General features: G+C 38.0%; 1 protein-coding gene across 1 annotated transcript; it reads left to right on the top strand.

Moving 5' to 3' along the window:
• The first annotated feature begins 5,457 nt into the window (after positions 1–5,457).
• Positions 5,458–21,477, top strand: LOC108263486 (von Willebrand factor A domain-containing protein 7). The gene is made up of 16 exons (XM_017464310.3): positions 5,458–5,581; positions 5,714–5,922; positions 6,089–6,361; positions 8,012–8,105; positions 11,832–11,945; positions 12,119–12,299; positions 12,782–12,939; positions 14,756–14,868; positions 16,145–16,261; positions 16,465–16,647; positions 18,921–19,053; positions 19,185–19,337; positions 19,504–19,596; positions 19,679–19,947; positions 20,113–20,406; positions 20,671–21,477. Exons 2-16 carry the CDS (start codon positions 5,719–5,721, stop codon positions 21,073–21,075), a joined length of 2,784 nt encoding a protein of 927 aa, XP_017319799.1. The 5' UTR covers positions 5,458–5,581; positions 5,714–5,718; the 3' UTR covers positions 21,076–21,477.

Raw genomic sequence — 21,477 nt, 5'->3', positions numbered from 1 at the left:
CTCATCATCTTTGACGTTGCTTTGTACAGGATCCAGAATATTGCCTGAAATTTGTAGAATGCCAGGACAGAGGTTACTAATGGGGAAACTATGTAGCTTATTCTTTCTCCACAAATCTCAAACTCTTGATGGGTTTATTAGGCCACGGTAAATGACTATGCCCAGGATTTTGCATATCTTTAAATTAGTTACAGGACTCCATGATGTCTACATACCTTTGTGCTTTTACTCAGCATACAGGTCTGTGTTGTCGCAGAGACTGCTTTACCAAAAAAAATAAATAGAACAGCTCCAGAGAAGTGTGCTGCTGATGGCTATCAAGCTGTACCCCAAGAGCGTGGGCAGGAGAAAATTTATGTTGTTCAGGAAGCACATCATCCCCGTTAATATTGTGCCACCTGTTCTGTTCAGATTGTGTTTTAGGTGCAGGAGCACTGGCTTGCCTAATGGTTGTTTATTATTTTATTTTTTTTTTAAATGCAGTGCCATGCAACATGTAAAAACAATTACTACTATGCCACATGTGAAAACAATTACTGCCATGTCACATGTGAAAACAATTACTACTAGGCTGCTTTATACCTAGCAACTAATGTCCCATTAAGCTAGGTAATCTCTTTAGCTATTATAGAAATATAGTGTAACATCTTTAAATTTATTTAGAAATATACAATATAGTATCTTTTCCCCTCAATTATTAACAATGCTGCTATTCTACAGTAACAGGGTGCCATACCTGCAAAGTGTGTAGGATTTTACCAAGCTCCTCTCTGGCAGCTTGATAGCTCTGCTGTTTGACATTGTACTTGACAGCTGAAAGTCCATTAGTAATAATTTGACATCCAGACAAAAACAACTCGTTGACAAAATGGTAAGATGGGACAAAATAAAACCAAATGTCGACCCAGGCATTGTGATGATTTATCTTATCAAGGCTTCTTTGAAAATCTTTGGCTGAATCAGATGCGTAACAGCTTCCTGCCACAGACTTTACTGTCAGTGGGACTGGCTGCAATAAGAAAGGCACAAAACAGTCTAATATAAAAATACTAAAAAAATGTTTTTATAAGAAATAACGGTAACACTTTCTGTGAAGCCCATGCTTATAATGAATTATAGCCCCACTTATAATTATTTATTAGCAAGTATTACTGCTCTATAGACACATTTCTAATGACATATAGAGACCTATACTTCATTATAATAACAGTTATAGCTACATTTACATTACTGTTATAATTACTTACAAGTCATTCACTTGTTTTTTTCAATGCCCATGCTCATAATGCATTATACACCAATTAATAAGTATTAATTAGTCAGTCTTATGGTTCCATTAATGTATTCCAAAAAATGCAGCCTACATTTTTATAATGTTATTATATTAGTTATTATGACTTATTAGTAATACAGATCTATTTCTATGTCCAATAAGTAAAATAATGCTGGAAAATAATGGTGGCCACATAAAATATTGACACTTTGGGCCCAATTTGGACATTTTCACTTAGGGGTGTACTCACTTTTGTTGCCAGCGGTTAATACATTAATGGCTGTGTGTTGAGTTATTTTGAGGGGACAGAAAATTTACACTGTTACACAAGCTGTACACTCACTACTTTACATTGTAGCAAAGTGTCATTTCTTCAGTGTTGTCACATGAAAAGATATAATCAAATATTTACAAAAATGTGAGGGGTGTATTCACTTTTGTGAGATACTGTATATGCCTACCTCCTGTTGAGTGTTCCTAAATTTGGCCAATTGTTATGAAGAGCTGTTGTATTTTCTTCACCAGGGAAATAATTCTTCTGCCATCCACCACAGTTTTGTTTATCTTCTAGGCCTTTTGATATTTCTGAGCTCACCAGTACATTCATTCTTTTTAAAAATGTACTAAATTGTCCAAATTTTATGTTTTTAAATTTTATGTCTCCCTGGTGGATGTATTTTGTTTAATGGTGGCATCCTTCACTGGCAATGACAGCTCTTTGGACTTCATATTGAGCGTTAACAGCAACAGAGATCTAAATGCAAATTTCACACTTGAAACTCTAGACAAAGGGTGTTAAATGTTATCCGGAAAGGGTAAAAACCATACTTGAGTCTATTGAAAGCCTAGACAACTGATTAAACAGGTGGGATCAGATGTAGCTCCTGCTTGTTTGGAATGAAAACCTGCACTCACACCAGCCCTTTGAGGATTACATTAGATACCCTTACTCGAGACTGAATGAATAACACATAACACATACCTGTCTAGGAAACTGCAGAGCAGGCAGTTATCCAATTACTTTTTGTCCCTTAATCCTTATGTTCTGTTGAGATTTGCTTCACTTCCTCATTGTTTGGTGTCAGTGATTAAAGTGTGAAAATGATCACTATAATTTGAAATAAACCTTTTTTTCCTGCTTCAATGTTCCTTTCCATTTATCCTGAGCTTCTTAAGAATAGAAATAAGTGTATCATTAGCTCTTCCATTTACTGAAGTAGGAATGTGCATTTCAGAAAAGAAACTAAATACAGAAATAACCATATCATTTATTAATTTACACAAAATAATTTTTAAAAAAATATAGCTGTATATGTTCTATATATGTTATTGAACAAATATAAATAACCCTTTAGTTTGGGGGAAAAAAATGTTTTCTAAAATGGTAACATTACTTTTGTTTGGGGGTCAATCTAACCCCGGTCAGATATCACTGTTTTAAAATTAAAAAATTGTAAAAAGAAAGAAAGAAAGAAAAATTATGTAAATGCTTTTTTACTACACACTCACTAACCAGGCAAATTAAATATGTGCAAATTTACAGTGTATATACACATCGTCTGGGCAACAGGACAGCCAAATCCGCTCCATGCCAGGCAAAGTAGAAACTCCGCATTTTCCCCGGGGATTTACAGGTGTATACCACAGATTCTCGAAGTTGCACCCTTACCCGTCTGTGGGAACATTGCAAAATGTAATTTTGTGTGTGTGCATGATAGAGAACGAGAGAGAGAAAGAGAGTGTGTGCGTGTGTGTGTGTGTGTGAGAGAGAAAGAGAGAGAGAGAGAGAGAGAGAGAGAGAGAGAAAGAGAGTGTGTGCTTATGTGTGTGTGTGTAAGAGAGAGAGAAAGACAGAGAGTGTATGTGTGTGTGTGTGTGTGAGAGAGAGAGAGAGAGAGAGAGAGAGAGAGAGAGAGAGAAAGAGAGTGTGCGTATGTGTGTGTGTGTGTGAGAGAGAGAGAAAGACAGAGAGTGTATGTGTGTGTGTGTGTGGTGTGTGTGTGTGTGTGTGTGTGTGAGAGAGAGAGAGAGAGAGAGAGAGAGAGAGAGAGAGAGTTATGACCCCAAACATCACGACTCCAATCATAATAGTGCCCACCTGACCATCTAAAGGTGGTGTGTTAGATTTTGGTTGCAGATGAATTCTTCAGAAAGGTAGATCTCAAGGAAGAGGGTTGGTGACCACTGATCTAGAAGGTAACTAACCCCTTTTCCTTACCCTCCAAAAAAATGCTTTGAAATAAAAGAAACCAGAAAGTATCAAAGCTTCGGATTATCATGAAACTGAATAAAACAGGATGCTTCCTAGAAAAAAGGCATTTCTGTACATGCCTGAACATGCTGTTATTTGAACAGTAGAAAAGCAGAGAGTTAGTAAACAGAAAACTCAAATGTCAGTGGTAAACTCTTCTTTTTTTTTTAAATAAAAAAATAAATAAATTAAAAAATAAAAAATAATAAATTAATTAATAAAAAATAAAAAAAATATATAAAATAAAGATAACATTCACTCCATGATGTGTGCTCCTGGTTCACCACAACATTGTTTACCCACTCATCTGATGCTGCCACGCCTGCCCCTATGCTTTGAATAACAGTAATAAGGAATAATGACTAAGCACATAAAACTTGTAAATAAGAAAAATGATCACATCCGCAATCCACAAGTTAATCAGAAAGTCCATAAGTGGTTATATAAGTGATAAAAGAAATCACTCCAAACCTCTACAATGTCAACACACTCTACATAGGTCTAGCAGCTACGGTATAACAGTGATGCCATGGATATAAATTCATTTTACAATGTCAGAGCAAACCAGAGGATGGGTTACTTTTTAAGTCTGGTTCCTCTCAAGGTTTCCTCCTCATATTGTCTCATGGGGTTTTTGCTTGCCACTGTTGCCTCTAGCTTGCTCATTAGGGATACATTTAGAAATGTAAACAGTTATATCCAGAATTTATGTATTTCTGTAAAGCGCTTTATGACAATATCCATTGTTAAAAGTGCTACACAAATAAAATTGAACTCTATTGAATTGAGTTGTTGGGGTATTGATAAAGCTTAATGCGAAACATTTAGTTTTGTAGATTAAACATGAATTCGTCCTTGAAAGGGAATTTTTAAATGTAGTTCCAATATGTTTTATTAATACTTTTAGAGATGGGATTACATTCAAAGAGGGTTGAAATTTCTGTTGTGTGAGTCTGATGCCTGAATACCGCAAAACCTTTAGTAAGCGTACGTATACAGAAGCACTGCGCTGCTCTAGTGTTTGGGTTAACCCTTTAAAATGACTGATTTTAAAATGATAATTAACACTTTACTTATGCCTGAGATACATACTAGAAAAAAAAACGTTTTGTAGTTCAGGAAAACCTGTAGTTATCAGAAATATATAGTAGTGTATAAGTTAAAATTTCATCATGTGAAGAGTTTTCCCAATTATAACCCTGGTTCATGTCTTTCACTAAAGAATGCTGCAGTCATAGGAGCTGGATTAGAACATGAACCAACTTGATTAAACCAGACACCCTAATGATCAACATGTTAAAAAAACAGGTTTGCATATTCAGGTAGTTCTCTGCTGGTGTGTTTATCTTATCTGTAGATCCATCACTACAGATGTTTTTTCTATTTGGGTTTGTGTGTGCAGTTATAAATTATACATTTGGGAAACTTTAAGGTATTCTCAGTTTCACTTCTGCCATTTATTAAGTTACAAATACAGACACGTTTACTTTCTATAGCTTGTCAGCTCAGGATAAATCTACCACCAACCCTGAGATTAGTGGACATCCCGTTCTACCACCTGAGCCACAGCCGTCCAATATAAAGATAAACATAGTACTTATGGTGCTTTAATTTAGACATATCTATTTATAACTAATAATTTAAAGGCAAATGAAATCATATTAATTTACGCAATCAGTATTGTGTTTCCGTAGAATATTTAAATGCAGTTTCCTCCCTTTTGACTTTTGTCTGAAAGCCTTTAAAAATGCCAGACTTTAAAATGTTAGAACTTCTGGCTAAAGAGATGTGCAAAAGAGAAACATAGTTCAGGTCAGGAAAGTCTCATGGTTTCAGAACAATATTAAGTACAAAATGTTGAAATTCTGACCATGTAAAACTAGGCTCAAATAATGTGTTCAAAAAAGGGCCAATATGTTATCACAGTGCAATGGTGTCATGTTTCATTATGGGAGTGACTTCCATAACCTTTTTTAAGGCTCATCATGATTGCACACTGAACAAACATCTGACAGAGTGTAGGTCCACTGCAGTCATCTAGAGACTAAAGCGTTAAGGTATGATGTGCACTATAAAGTTTTCAAAATGTAATTAGCTCAGAACTATAGATTGAAATATTGAGAAAGAAGGATAAAGAATGATATAAAGTTTGTATCAGAGGTTATTTATGATTGTTTTTCTCTTCACAGTTTTAATGATGAAAACCAATGATCTATCGATGCGAACTTTTATCTGTCTATATATCATAATCATCCTCATTACAAGGCAGTCTCTGGGCTTTAAGCTTTTGGGGAGAGAATCCAAGACGCATCAGGACATAACTCGTGATGCAATTTTGCAGACAACAGCCGATATCTGCAGATCACGAGCACTCAAGGAGGGAAAAGATTTTGTACTGGTGAACAAAACTCTTTATTACTATTGAAATATCAAGGTATTTATATATATATATATATATATATATATATATATATATATATATATATATATATATATATATATATATATATATATATATATATATAAAGTTTTATATTATACTTTGTGTGTCTTTCTTATTGCAGCCACCCTCACTGACAGTAGAGTCAGTGGCAGCAGCTTGTTCCTCTTCTGATTCAGCCAAAAATTTAAAAAACAGCATTAATAAGATAATTAAACACAATGCCTTGGTTGATGTTCGGCATGCTGTTACTGGAAGTTACCATTTTGACAACGAGGAGTTTTTATCTGGACGGGATCTTATTACTCAAGGAATTTCTGCTGTCAAATACAGTGTCTATCAACAGAGCTATGAAGCTGCCAGAGAGACGCTTGGTAAAATCCTACACACTTTGCAGGTATGGCACAATGTAGCTCTAGTAATCGCAGTATTTCTAACAATTGAGATTCAAATACACTCACTGAACACTTTATTAGGAACACTGGACTAATTCTGGGTAGGGCCTCCCTTTGCTCTAAAAACAGCTTCAATTCTTTGTGGCATAGGAAAATACTCAAAAAAGGGATCTCTTTTCACAACTCCTCTGAAAAGAAACACTTTAAACACGCTTCTCGGTTGTTTTACAGTTGCTTTTAATCAGATAATCATCAGGGTAATGCGTAGCTCTTCCCTCTCTGTAACATGGCGATTTACTGAACATGATCAGACCAGTGTTTTCAAAAAGAGGCAGAAAAGATGTCATCTATGGGCATCAGTGGTTGCTGCATTTAATTTACTCACTTATCAGAACCTGACCATTTTAAAGGGGCTACATATTGATTCCACAATATGTTGGAAACATTCCTTTGAGATTCTGATCATTTTGACATGATTGTATCACGCAATTCCTACAGATTTTTCAGGTGAAAATCTCTCATTCTTCCACATTCCAAACATGTTTAATTGGTTTCGGATCGGGTGACTGGGAAGGCCTCTGAAGAACACTGAACTCTGTCATTTTCACGAAACAAGTTTGAGACGACGTGGTGCGTTATCATGCTGGCAGTAACAATTAGAAGATGGGTAAATTGTGGCCATAAAGGGGTGAACATGGTCAGCAACAATACTTAAATAGGCTGTGGCATTTGAGCCAGGACTGATTGGTATTAACAGGCCCAAAGAGTTCCAAGAAAACATTCCCCTTACCATTACACCACTTCCACCAGACTGGACTGTTGACACAAGGCAGGCTGGGTCCATGGATTCATGCTGTTGGTGCCAAATTCTGACCATACCATCGTTGTGCCTCAGCAGAAATCAAGATTCATCAGATCAGGCTACATTTTTCCAGGTCTTGGAACCAACTGTCCAGGTTTGGTGAGCCTGTGTCCACTGCACCATCAGCTTTCTGTTCTTGCCTGACAGAAGTGGAACACAATATGGTCTTCTGCTGTTGTAGCCCATCTGCTTCAAGGGTCAATTTGTTGTGCATTCTGAGATGCTTTTCTGCTCACCACAAGTGTACATAGTGGTTATCTGAGTTACTGTAACCTTTCTGACAGCTCGAACCAGTCTGGCAGAACTGCCAGTCACTGCATGTTCTTTCTTTATTGCACCATTCGGAGTAAACTGTTTAGAGTTTGTTGTGCATGAAAATCCCAGGAGATCAGCAGTTACAGGAATACTCAAACATGCCTGCCTGGCAAAATCACTGAGATCACATTATTTTCTCCATTCTGATGATTGATGTAAACATTACCCGAAGTTGCTGGCTCATATCTGGGTGATTTTATGCATTGCACTGCTGCTACACAATTGGTTGATTAGATAATTGCATGAATGCGTAGGTGTGCAGGTGTTCCTAATAAATTGTAAGATGAGTGTATACTGGTTATTTTTAAATTAATTTACAAACATTACAGATGTAATAGCTAAAGAGATGAATAGAAGATTAGTTCCTGAGTATTAAACTGAACTCAGAGTTATGATTCAATAACTAAGTAACAGCCTCATTTAATTTGCAGTGATTGTATTGTAATTGTAATCCTGGTTCATGTCTTTCTGTAAGGATTTCTACAGTCACAGTAACTGGATTGAAATGGGAAAGAAAGAACCTTATTCCAACCTGATTAAACCAGACACCTTAATTAAGAACATAACAGGTAAATGAACATGATGTGGGTATCTCTGCTAGTGTGTTTACCTGTTTATGTTTGTTTATCACGACAAATGGAGCAGTGTGCTATTTAAGCAATAGGTAATCACAGCCGTGCTGTGATAATGCTTTAATATAACTGTTCTATAAACGCAGACTGACTGACAGCCCGTAGTAAGTGCAGTAATGGTTTCAATGAACTATTGCTATAAATTGAAATTTTATGTGGTGAATACAGACAGGTGGATTGATACAAAGAGAGAAATGTACTAGTGCTGTCATACCAAATATCTTTCCTCTTGTTACCCTTCCTGTCCAATCAAATTAGTGCACGGCAACAAATTTTATAATGTAAATTATACATTTAAAAAAAAAAAAAAAAAAAAAAAACTTGAACATGTTCGTATTGTGAAATAAAATACACTGTGCTAAAAGATCAACAAAAAAAGTAGCAACCTCACTTTTTTTGTTGTTTAATCAATTAGGGCACAATCTACCATTATCTGCATATTATTAATGTTGTCATAATTTACCTTTATGACATTTTCAACTGTACATGATAGAAATAATATACTAGTAAAAGGGGCAATTTTTATCTTATAGTGCTATGATCTATGCTTGTTTTTCTCCTGGATAAATCTCCACCTGATTTACTTTCATATCCCTGAGCTCAGACTGGAGATAGCTAGACTTAAAGCAGAAATGGAAAAATGCCTGATCCTACTGTAAATACATGATCCTAAATGGTTCAACTTATTTCTCAAGATAGCAGCTGTTATCAAATAAAATGTGATTAAGGGAGGCATTTATTGGACATTTGGGACAATTAATCATATTTGTCATAAATTTAACTTTTTTACCTTTTATGAACATTATTATAATACAATGACTGCACAAAGCAATGTTATTTAAGATTTATATAATCTGCCGTGCTGTATGTGTGTTGTTAACCAACTATGAATAAGTATTTAGAACTGTCATAAAATATGCTCTGTACCAGCTGCCAAAACAAAAGGGATGCTGGTCAAACTGGTAGACTTTTATTTTCAGGAAACTGTCTCTGAATTATAAGAAGTTAAAAAGTAACATAAGAGTAGAACAAATAGAAAATATCAAATGTATTGATTAAGTAAGGCACTTATAATTGTAAGGAGGATGGAAAGGAGGATAAGGAGGATGGAAAATCAATTGCTGGCATTGGTGGTTTACCAGCTTGACCACACTGTAAAAAAAAAATTAAGATTATCCAACTCAACCTTTTGGCTCTATTAAGTTAAGTGCTTATTTTAAGTTTTGGTGACAACTTTATAACAGTAGATGAAATACAAGTAGAAAAGTTGTGTCAGTTAAGTGTTTTATATTCTCTATATATGTCATATAATGGATGTAAGGAAGGTTGAGGGTGGATGCAAGTACAGTAAAAGACGTTTATTGAGAGAGAGACAGACAAATCCAAAATGGCCTAATAACAGTCAAAAAGTCAGGCGATATAGAAATGGGCACAAACTGGGCGAGGCTGGAATTCAGGAACGCAGAACGCAGAACGCAGAACAAGGAACAACCGTTTGGTAAAGAGATAAACTGAATACTACACAATGTGCCCAGAGACACGAGGGGTTTATATGGCAAACATAATCACCGGTTAAACACACACACCTGAAAACGATGACACACATTCGGGAAACAACCAATGACAAAACAGGGGATGAGATAGAATATAACCATAACAAAAGCACGTGTCCAAAGTAAACAAAGTCACCATCATTGAAGACCAGAAAGCGTGCGTTCGCTAAGGGCTCGTGTACGCACATGCGCTTCGGTTTTCCGAGCAGCACTGGCTCGAGGGGAAATCGTGACAGAAACCCCCCTCCCAAGGGACACACTCCCCTCCCCTAGCAGTCCTGGACCTTTGGGCAAAATGTCTTCAGGTGAAACGGAAGACTGAGTGGCGTCCTCAGCGGAGCAGGGAGGCAAAACGACGTCCTCAGCTGAGCAGGAGGGCAGAGGAATGTCCTCATTTAACCTTGGTGTAGTGGCATCCACGACAGCGTAGGGAAGCAAAACGGAGCTCTTGGGTCCAACGGGAGGTGGAGAAACTTCCTCAGTAGAAAAGGGTGGCTGAGTGGCATCTTCAGCTGTATAGGGATGCTGAGTGGTGTCCTCAGTCACGCAGAGCATCTGAGCGTCATTCTCCATCGACTTTGCAGGCTGAACTTCATTGTCATGACGTCTGCTTCAGGCATGAGTAGAACTTGGTCGTCCGTGTCAGCAGACTCGGGTGTGAGCAGAACTTGGTCATTCTTGAGATTGGCTTCAGGCGTGAGCAAGACCTGGTGGATCGTGACATCGGTTTCAGACTGGAACTTGGCGTGGAAGATCACAGACAGGAAATGGGCTTGAGAGGTCGCCACTTCGACCTCGGACAGGAACTGGGCTTGAGAGGTCACCTCGTTGGCCTCTAGCAGGAACTTGACTTTAAACTGGAGCTCTGGAGATGATACAACCTCGTGGGTCTCAGGTTGGAGCTCTGGAGCCGAGGTTGCCACATTGACCTCCGGCTTGAGTTTGGCAGGTGAGATCGCCATGTTGACCTCTGGCAGGAACTCTGCGGGTGAGACCACCTCGTGGATCTAATGCTGGAGCTCTGGATCACAGGTTGCCACTTTCACCTCCAACTTGAGCTCAGCAGGTGAGACCACCTTGTGGGTCTCAGGTTGGAGCTCTGGAGCCGAGGTTGCCACATTGACCTCCGGCTTGAGTTTGGCAGGTGAGATCGCCATGTTGACCTCTGGCAGGAACTCTGCGGGTGAGACCACCTCGTGGATCTAATGCTGGAGCTCTGGATCACAGGTTGCCACTTTCACCTCCAACTTGAGCTCAGCAGGTGAGACCACCTTGTGGGTCTCAGGTTGGAGCTCTGGAGCCGAGCTTGCCCCATTGACCTCCAGCTGGAGCTCTGCAGGTGAGACCACTTCGTGAGTCTCAGGTTGGTAATGAAAACAAGAAATGAGAAACAAGGTCAATAACAGAACGAGGAATGACCGCTTGGTAAAGAGCGAAAAAGTTGTGTAGAAATTTGTGTCAGTTAAGTGTTTTATACTCTATATATGTCATATAATGGATGTAAGGAAGGTTGAGGGTGGATGCAAGTGCAGTAAAAGACGTTTATTGAGAGAGAGACAGACAAATCCAAAATGGTCTAATAACAGGCAAAAAGTCAGGCGATATAGAAATGGGCACAAACTGGGCGAGGCTGGAATTCAGGAACGCAGAACGCAGAACAAGGAACAACCATTTGGTAAAGAGATAAACTCAATACTACACAATGTGCCCAGCGACACGAGGGGTTTATATGACAAACGTAATCACCGGTTAAACACAGACAGCTGAAAATGATGACACACATTCGGGAAACAACCAATGACAAAACAGGGGCAGAGACAGAACATAACCATAACAAAAGCACGTGTCCAAAGTAAACAAAGTCACCATCATTGAAGACCAGAAAGTGTGTATTCGCTAAAGGCTCGCGCACCTGGCTCATGCATGTGCATGCACTTCGGTTTTCTGAGCAGCGCTGGTTCGAGGGGAAATTGTGACAATATACATCGAGCTGGTTCAATAATATAATGTATAATGTATAATGTGCACGGCAGAATATATAGCACTATGTGGTGAGGAATGTGAAACAGAGCGATCTGAGTTCATACACTATACATTTCTATGTTACCAGATTCAGAAACCTGCAGGCCATGTAATAGCAGCATCTGCACAGGAAACATTCTGGAGCAGGTCATTGCACAGCAGAAACTAACATCAGGGTACTTTGGATTGTTCAAACCAAAAGGTAATGCAGTAAATAGTTTAAGAAGATAAAGTCTGAGGTAATAACAGAAAATTGTCAAATGGCTTTTACTCATATTTTTCTATTGAACCTATAAAAAGTTTTCTGTTTAATTTCCAACCACAGTGTAAACAAATGAAAACTTTTGTATTTTCAAAATTTGATTTCATCTTAAGGAAAGTGCAGTCATGGAGGATCACTTGATCCAACAAGTCTGGGGAAAGGTGGTATAAATAAGGACGCTTTGGACTCCAGCCACGGTAATCTACATGGAGCAGCAGCATTAGTAGCCACTGCTGCTACCAACGAACTGCTGCAGGACATTAGAGCAGCAGTTGGAGATTCTGAGTTTCTTAGGTATCACAGGAAGTAAAGTTGATTAAATCACACACACTGCTATGTACAAGGGAGAGTCAAATGAAAAAATTAAAACTGTGAAATAAATTAGAAATGATTTATTTTTTCCTAGACAAATCCAGACATTAAGCGCTGTAATACTTGTATTGAACAAAATGGAGATTATGTAGAAAAAAAAATGTATGCTTCTGTGACACCTATTTGCAATAGACAAGATAAAATAATCTTTTTTTATATTTGACCGGCGTAGTTGCTTAATTACATATATGTGTCACGTCCACTGTGCTTCAGGTGATGTCTCCCTGCTTCAATCTTGCCACCTGTAAACCACAGCAGTGCTTTAATGTTAAAGATGTCAGAATTTATCACACATTATTAAGTTGTATTTTTTGTATATTCCGAATATTTATTTTGCCTCCTGTTTGGCAACAGATCCAGGTCATAAAGTTTTTTTCAGTCACTCCTTGTTTGTCATCCATCAGACTGATGGGACTCAGCCAGACATCAGTGCTGTGTTTTGTTATTGACACCACTGGCAGCATGTCTGATGACATTGCAGAGGTCAGAAGAGTTACTTCAGCCATCACTGACAGTAAGACAGGCACTTCAGAATACATCCTGGTGCCATTTAATGACCCTGGTAAGACATTCATTCATTCAATGAGCATTGCTTGTTTATAAAATATGAATTCTAAATAGTATGCTATATTCCTACAATATGATTACAGTGATATTATATACATAAGTAAACTTCAAGGCATTATTATAATATGATCAGGGAATAGACTGTACAACAAAATTTTTACTTTGCATTTTTGGGTGGTAACAGTAACATCACTTCACGTCAGGCCACATTACACCACCCTGCCACTGATTATTTTCCTACAACAGTATGCCCAGTTGTGTTTTTTCTTTTCATCGTATTCTACAAGAAGTTGCCAGTGATCATTTTTTTTAAAAATTCATTAAAGAATGCCAAATGTCTATTGATTTATAGTTACTTTTAACGTTTTGGAACATCTCCAAAACAAGTTAGTTCCTGTTATGACTTACACTGTAGCAGCTATAAAGAGTTGTTCCCTCACCAGCTTCTCTTTTTATCTCTCTCGAAGTTACAGTGGTGTTTAAGTCTGTGAACGCTTTAAAATTTTCTATATATCTGAATAAATATGACCCAAAACATCTTCAGATTTTTACCCAAGTCCTAAAAGTAGACCAAGAGATCCCAATTAAACAAATGAGACAAACATATTATACTTGGTCACTTATTTATTGAGGAAAATTATCCAATAATACATATCTGTGAGTGGCAGAAATATGTGAACCTCTAGGATTAGCAGTTTAATTTGAAGGTTAGAGTCATGTGATTTCAATCAATGTGATGACAATCATGTGTATGTAAGATCTACATTATATCTAAAGAGCAGGGATCTATCAAAGTCTGATCTTCACAATACGTGTTTGTGGAAGTGTATCATGGTATGTAGAAAATATATTTCTGAGGACCTCAGAAAAAGAGTTGATGATGCTCATCAAGCTGGAAAAGGTTACAATACCATCTCTAAAGAGTTTGGACTCCATTAATCCACTGTCAGACCGATTGTGTACAATTGGAGGAAATTCAAGACCATTATTACCCTCCCCAGAAGTGATCAACCAACAAAGATCACTCCAAGAGCAAGACATGTAATAATCTGCGAGGTCATAAAGGAGCAAGGGTCACATCTAAGCAACTAAAGACCTCTCTCTCATTGGCTAATGTTAATGTTCATGAGTCCACCATTAGGTGAATACTGAACAACAATGGTATTCATGGAAGGGTTGCAAGGAGATAGCCACTGCTCTCCAAAAAGAACATTGCTGCCCCTCTGCAGTTTGTGGACAAGCCAGAAGGCTGCTATAAAAATGTCATGTGGATAGTTGAGACCAAAATAGATTTTTTTAAATGTAAAGTGATCTCTTTGGAGAAAGGAAAACACTGCATTACAGCATAAGAATCTTAACCCATCTGCGAAACATGTTCTACCAAAGAATGGTTAAAGAAGAATAAAGGTAATGTTTTGGAATGGCCAAGTCAAAGTCCTGACCTTTGTTGTGGAAACCACAATAGCTCCAACGCTATTTGTACAACAAATTTTACAACACCCATTAGGTGGAAATATCTAAGTTCATATTTGTAATGAGCATGCGATTTTTAAATATATATATATTGGTAATTGATATAGGGCCCCAACAATGATTCAAGCCCCCCACCACCCTAAGTAAACTGGTTTTAGGTCTTTGTCTTGAATGGGTCTTGCTTCTCAGAGCCTTGACTTGATCTACTCTAGTCCTGGTCATGGAAGTGTCTTGGACTTAACAGTGGCTGTCTTGACTAACACAATAACATGGTACAATGAATATAAGCAAACAAACAAACAAATAAATAGTTCCTCTGTGTTTACATATTCTTTCAGATTATGGCCCACTAATAAGAACAACTGATCCTAATGTCTTTAAACAACAACTCAATGCACTTACAGCTAATGGTGGAGGAGATGCTCCTGAAATGTCTCTCTCGGGACTCCAAGTACGATACAGTAATTTCCTACCCTGTTGCTCTGTAACTATCATGTTACTGATATAAGATTTTTAATTCAATTAATTCTCTGATTCATTTCTATTATGCATTTGGCAAATTTTTTTTTTTAAAATCTACTTCTAATTCTATAAAGATATTCAAAAATATGTGACATGATCTGTTGGAAAAAAAAAATTGTTACTTTGATATTTTTAAAAACACTAGGTAAAATCAACTTCTTAAAAAGTTTACAGTTGGCACTTTAAACAGTCAATATGTTTTTAAGTTGACTATTTAATTTTAAAAAATGTGCTTTTATTTAAAGTTGCCTTTTTTTAGTTGCTCCTTGTTTTTATCTTTAATTTGATAGAATTAAACTATAGAATTAAGCACTTGTAGCATATGCTGTAGTTTTAATTGTTTAATACTGTTTTTTAATTGTTTTCCTTTGGTACCAACCCTCAAGTTATGAAGAACATAAGGTTATGGATATAATCTATGAACACCAGATAAAAGACAGGGGTGGGTAAAAAATATTAAACGGCATTAGTAAAACAGCATTAGTAATGGTCACTGGTCCACAGCAAAGTCTACAAAGTCACAGCAGGTTTCACAGCATAGGCCATTCACAATAGAGACATTTGCTATCACATCATTGATGGGTCTGTGATCAATAAGAACCTGAGCCGTGAAAAGATTGGGTCCACCAGCAGAATTGAAGCCTGTATCCCTTTGGCATTGGCAGTACTCACTCATCCAAGGTACTTGCTGCCCAGTATGCTATGTTTTTAGCTGTGATGCATCCCAGCATCAGTGCTTGGCCATCGTGGGCATGGGTTTCAACCGAGCCAACTATAATTGGCATCAACCCAAGATCAAATTGTGAGCCAGGCACACAGTGTCTAACGATTTTGTGCAGGACTCAAAAAGTCTTCCCTATGCTGCCACTGATGTAGCATTCTCATCTTTTTCAAATGAGGGACAAGAGGAATCAGTTTCCGGGCTTTTTGGGACCTTCTGCTGATGACTGTGTTTTCACTGCATGTGAGCTCTGCATGAAGGCTTTCATTTTAGCCACAACTCAGACAAGACCATCCATCTGTTTTGAGAGTGGCTCATTTAGTTGGTCAGTCAGTCACTCCTTTAGTCAATCAATTAGTCATTCAGTCAGTCAAATAACTTTTTCTTGGCAGGCCCCTATGTAATATTTGTTCAGTAATGTTTAGACAGTCTGTAACTAACTACAAGCATACAAGTAAATATTATTATATATTTTTTGTTCCAGCTTGCCCTCACTGGGTCTCCACCAGAAACTGAGATTTTTCTTTTCACCGATGCTGATGCAAAAGATAAAATGTTGATAAGCACTGTAAAAACACTGATTGAGATAACAAAGTCTAAAGTAAGTACATGCAAATTTTCATATACATGCAAGTCATCTACTGATACTATTATTCAGAATGATTTTTTTAAAAAAGTACAAAAATGATCTGTACTGAAACTTCTTCATCTGACATTAGTGATGATATGTTTAAATAAAGATCAGATAATATGGGCAAAACATACTGTATATAATTTAACAGTATCATTTTTCCCAATCTGAAGGTGAATTTCATGCTCACGAATGGCTTTAGTCTTCGGCGTCGCAGAAGGCGTGCTCTCTCGACTACACTAAACCAGGTCTACCAGGGCCTGGCTCAGGCCTCTGGGGGCCAGGCTATTGAAGTCACCAAAGGAACCCTGGCCCAGGCTACTGGCATTATTGCAGTTACCACCAGGTCTACACTGGTAAATAAAAGCTTACTTTGGACAACTATGATAGGAGCATAATATACACTCACCATCCACTTTAATAAGAATACCTGTACACTTGCACATTCATGCAGTTATCTAATCAGCCAATCATGTGGCAGCATCACAGTGCATAAAATCATGCAGATACAGATCAAGAGCTTCAGTTGAGGTTCACATCAAACATCAGAATACTGAAAAGTGTGATCTCTGTGACATTGATCGTGGCATGGCGGTTGGAGCTCGATTGGCTGGTTTGGGTGTTTCAGAAACTGCTGATCTCCTTGGATTTTCACACACAACAGTCTCTATAGTTTACACGGAATGGTGCAAAAAACAAAAAAACATTGAGTGAGTGACAGTTCTGTGGGGGGAAATATCTTGTTGATAAGAGAGGTCAAAGGAAAATGGCCAGATTGTGGTGAGCAGAAAAGCACCTCAGAACACTCAACACATCAAACCTTGAGGTCAGTTGGCTACAACAGCAGAAGACCACATCGGGTTCCACTCCTGTCAGCCAAGAACACGAATGTGAGCCTATCATGGGCACAGACTCACTGAAACTGAACAGTGTTCAGAGTAGTGGGCTGAAGCAACCTGGAGATGAGGACATTGAAAAAGACCAGGGTTTTTTTTGTCCAGTTGTGAGGTTAAACATGAGGCCCATGAAGACATGGTTTGCCAAGGTTGGAAAGGAAGAACTTGAGTGGACTGCACAGAGCCCTGAACTCAACCCTACTGAAGACCTTTGGAATGAACTAGAATGCCGACTGTGTGCCCAGCCTCATTAATGCTCTTTTGGCTCAATGAGCATAAATCCCAACAGCTATTCTCCAAAATCTAGTGGAAAACCTTTCCAAAAGACTCAAAGCTGGTATAGCAGAAAACCTGGACCAAGTTTGGAATTGGACGTTCAACAAGCACATATTGGTATGATGGTCAGGTGTTCACATACCTTTGGCCATATAGAGTATTCTCAGGTATAGAGGGTATGCACGTGTCATCACGATAGCCGGAACTCGCCACAGTCATGCCCACTGAGTGGCAAAAAGACTGAGCGGCAGCATTAGTGTACAGCGTGGATTCAGCAAAAACATGGGGAAAAAACGCATCTAAAATGGGAAAAAGCTGTTGTGCGATCGACTGTGCTTACAGATTCAAATTCAGAGCTATCTTTTTACAAAGTGCCCCAAAAAAAACATTGTCCTTTTTTACTAAGTGGAGCGGTGTAAGGGTAAATGCTTTTGTCACGTGGTATTCATGTTGTACAATGATGAATAATTTTCTACATATTTCTTTTTAAATGCTGCCTATTTCCATTGATGAATAACGGGGGCTCATTCATTCTCTGTCTGTTTTACCTTCACAAATATATAACGCTAGTAAGTAGAAGCAGTGTTCGCTACAGACAAACTAGGACTAGCTAGCTTATGGTTTACCAGATAAAATTATAATAAAATATAAATATTTGTACATACCTGTCCAAATACAACCAGAATGTTTATTGGTGTTCTTTATCGGTGCCACTTTAATTTCTCCATCAAATTCCGCCTTGAAGTAGGGACCAAGCATCAAGGCTTTTGTTTGCCTTCAAGCTTTGCTTAGTGTATTTCCCCAGCGTCAAAATCAGGTACACATAAATGCGGGGAAAACCGATTTCTGTCCACATGCCAATGTCCATGGACCACGGGTTCTTGGGCAAGTTGTAAGGGTCACTGTCGAGTCCACCTGCCTTTAATTTAAGTTGATAATCGTTAGTTATACTAGAGTTTTCACAACTTCCTCTATTAAAGCCAGCCATTTTCCTTGATGTTATGCCGCTTAGTCTGGCCGAGGGGCGCGTGTTCCAGCAGGAAAGTGATTTTCTCTATTTTGGATTTCTCATTCCGCTACAGGATGCAAAAGAGAATGTGGTGCATGTTGCCTGTTTAAGGGATAATAAATTATCCGGTCAGCTCCAAAAGGAGTGTCTAATTTTATTTGCAAAGGGTTGGTGTGGCTAACTAATAATTGAGGTGAAAGAAGGTGTGGTTCTGGATAAGACTGGACACAGATGAACTACTGACTATAAATTCTACATGCTATATTGGAAATTACAAAGTCTTGCAATTATATTAGCAATGATCCTTGTTCCTTGAATACTTTTGCTTGGGTTAAACTATGAATTGTCTTTCTCTTTGCTGTTATCAGTAAAGTTTAGAACACTTGCAGGAACTCAGTATGGTCATATGGGTTTCATGAGTAATGAGTAACACCCACTGCTTCTACAGGTCACTCTTTTCCAGGCTGTAAGAAACCCAGCAAAAGCTGAAATCTTCTCAGTCTCTTTGGATTCTTCTGTGCAAAACCTAACAATTTACATCACAGGCAACTCTCCAGATTACACCATCACTAGTCCCTTAGGTGTGTAGAGTATTGAATTACCCCAAACTCTCATTCTGAGCTACTATAACAATCAGAAGTTAACGCAATGTCAATATTATGCTAATAATACTAGGCTAAACATTTTATTACAATGCTATTCTCTAACCCAGGAGTCTCACAAAGCAGTGCTGAATTGAATGGGACATTGGGGCTTATTCAGAGAGTTGGTAATTTCCACACAGTGCAACCAAATATTGCAGAGCAGACTGGACTGTGGATCTTCAGGATTACCTCAACACAGCCCTACACCATCAGAGTTGTTGGTAAAAAATAAGTTCTCTTTGAGAATCTCTCCTGCTTAATTGTGAATAAATAATTGGGAGAAATGAAAAAGTTTGTTAATGGTCATGAAAATAACCATGGTTCAGACCATGTCAGAAAGTAATTTAATGCTTTTTTGTTTGATTGTTTGTTTTATTCTCTATCCAGGTCAAAGTGAGGTTGACTTCCTGTTTGACTTTGTAGAACTTTCCCAAGGGCTTCATCCAAGCTATGCTCGGTTAAACAGCAGGCCTGCGGAAAGTAAGTGAACTTTTCAAGTAAGTGAAAAAAAAAAAAAAAAATTCCTGATGTTTTTGCTATAATTTTTAATTCCTTTGTTTAGATACCAATATCACGTTGATGGTATCCATGGTCGGTGGGGACAGTGTGAGGCCTACAGAGGTGTCTCTGGTCGAAGCATCAAGTTCAAACTCTTTAAATGGGACACTAGAAGAGGTAGCTAGTGGGCAGTACTTAGTGACCTTCAACAGCATCCCAGCAGGAGAGTTTACTGTTCGTGTAGTTGGACAGATCAGTTCCACTAGATCTTCAGATAACACCTTTCAGAGACAGTCACCAACTCAATTCCAAACATCAAATGTGACCATTACTGTAAGTATTGTACTGTATATATAATAAAGAGTATATTTTGAGTGCAGCAGTACTATTTGTTCACATTATTATTTCATTACATTAGTGCAATCAAAGTTGATTGTAATGGGAATATAAAGATGCATATTTAAGGAAAAATATTTATTTCTTTCTACTTACCCTCAGACTGAATTTGTTGGAACAATTGAACCAGGAAAACAAGTCACTCTGCCTTTCAGAGTGGCAACCAACGGCTCTGGAGGGAGCTTTAGTATCAGTGTCAGCAATGATCGCAATTTTGACACTCGCTTTAACCCATCCATAACTCTCGAGAGTGGGGGTAGTCTGAATGATACAGTAACTCTGACTGTTCCTGAAAATACTTCCTCGGGAACTGATGTCACTGTGACGATCCAGGCTGAGGCAGCCGATGGAAGCGACTCCAATTTCTCTGTGCTGCGTCTTGCTGTTATTGCTCCGGTAATTACTTACATTACATTAAATATTTGAGGATGCTCTCAAAGGAATTGTCAGTGCTTAAATTCAGATGTTGAATAGAAGCACATTGAGATTTTAAAGCCGAGAATTCATAACATTAAACCTCCATACCACTGCTACGCTGAGAAGAAATCTTAAAATGTATTAAATGGATTCTCAGTTTTCATCTTACTTGTGAAAATTCTAATCAGACATGTTATTAAATGCAAAACATGTAGAAACTCAATGGTTTTCTGCTTCTTTAAGGTAAGAGATTTTACTCCTCCAGTATGTGAGGCAGTTAGCATAAACACTAACTGTTCAGGCAACTGCAGCCTCTTCACATGGTACCTCACTGCCAATGTGACTGATGGAAATGGATCAGGCATTCAGAGTGTGAGAGTCCTCCAGGGAAATGGTAACCTCAGCACCACCACTGTGCTCAGTGACACGGGCGTGAATGTCACTATGGTCGTCTACGACTCCTCTTGCTGTTCCTCAGACCTGGAACTGGTTGCTGTGGATGCAGTGGGAAATGTTGCCACCTGCTTCAAATCTGTAAGAGCTGCAGAACCAACCACCAGCACTAATGGTGTAGAATGTTGTTTGTTTCTGCCACTCTTCCTTTGGTTAAATGTAGGAGTCTCACTTTACCAATTCATACAGCTCTAGGAAAAACCTAAATTGATCTGAATTTGAATCAGAATGACATATTTAGTCCTACATAATACCTGTTAAGAAGTAGCAAATGTACTAATGAAATACATACTAATCAATCTTTGATCAACTTTATCTTTTTTTTTTTTTATTAATCTAATTAAGGAAGCAAATCTTACTTGCTCAAGGCTAGCACTAGAATCATAAAGGGATGTACAGATGATGATGATGAAAGGTTACTAAACTGGTACAATTAGATTTGAAACATGTTTTGCATTATACTGTACATTTATTGCATTTAATTTGTTTTCCCCAAAACTACAAGTTTATCACTGTCATTGTTCGCTCTTTCATTTGATTTTTTTTGTTTTGTTTTCGATTTGCTATGATACAAATTAAAATGGTTGTGAACACTGA

This window comes from Ictalurus punctatus, chromosome 3 (genome assembly GCF_001660625.3).
Source record: "Ictalurus punctatus breed USDA103 chromosome 3, Coco_2.0, whole genome shotgun sequence".
In the NCBI taxonomy this organism is placed as follows: Eukaryota; Metazoa; Chordata; class Actinopteri; order Siluriformes; family Ictaluridae; genus Ictalurus; species Ictalurus punctatus.
This window is presented reverse-complemented; position numbering and strand designations above follow the sequence as displayed.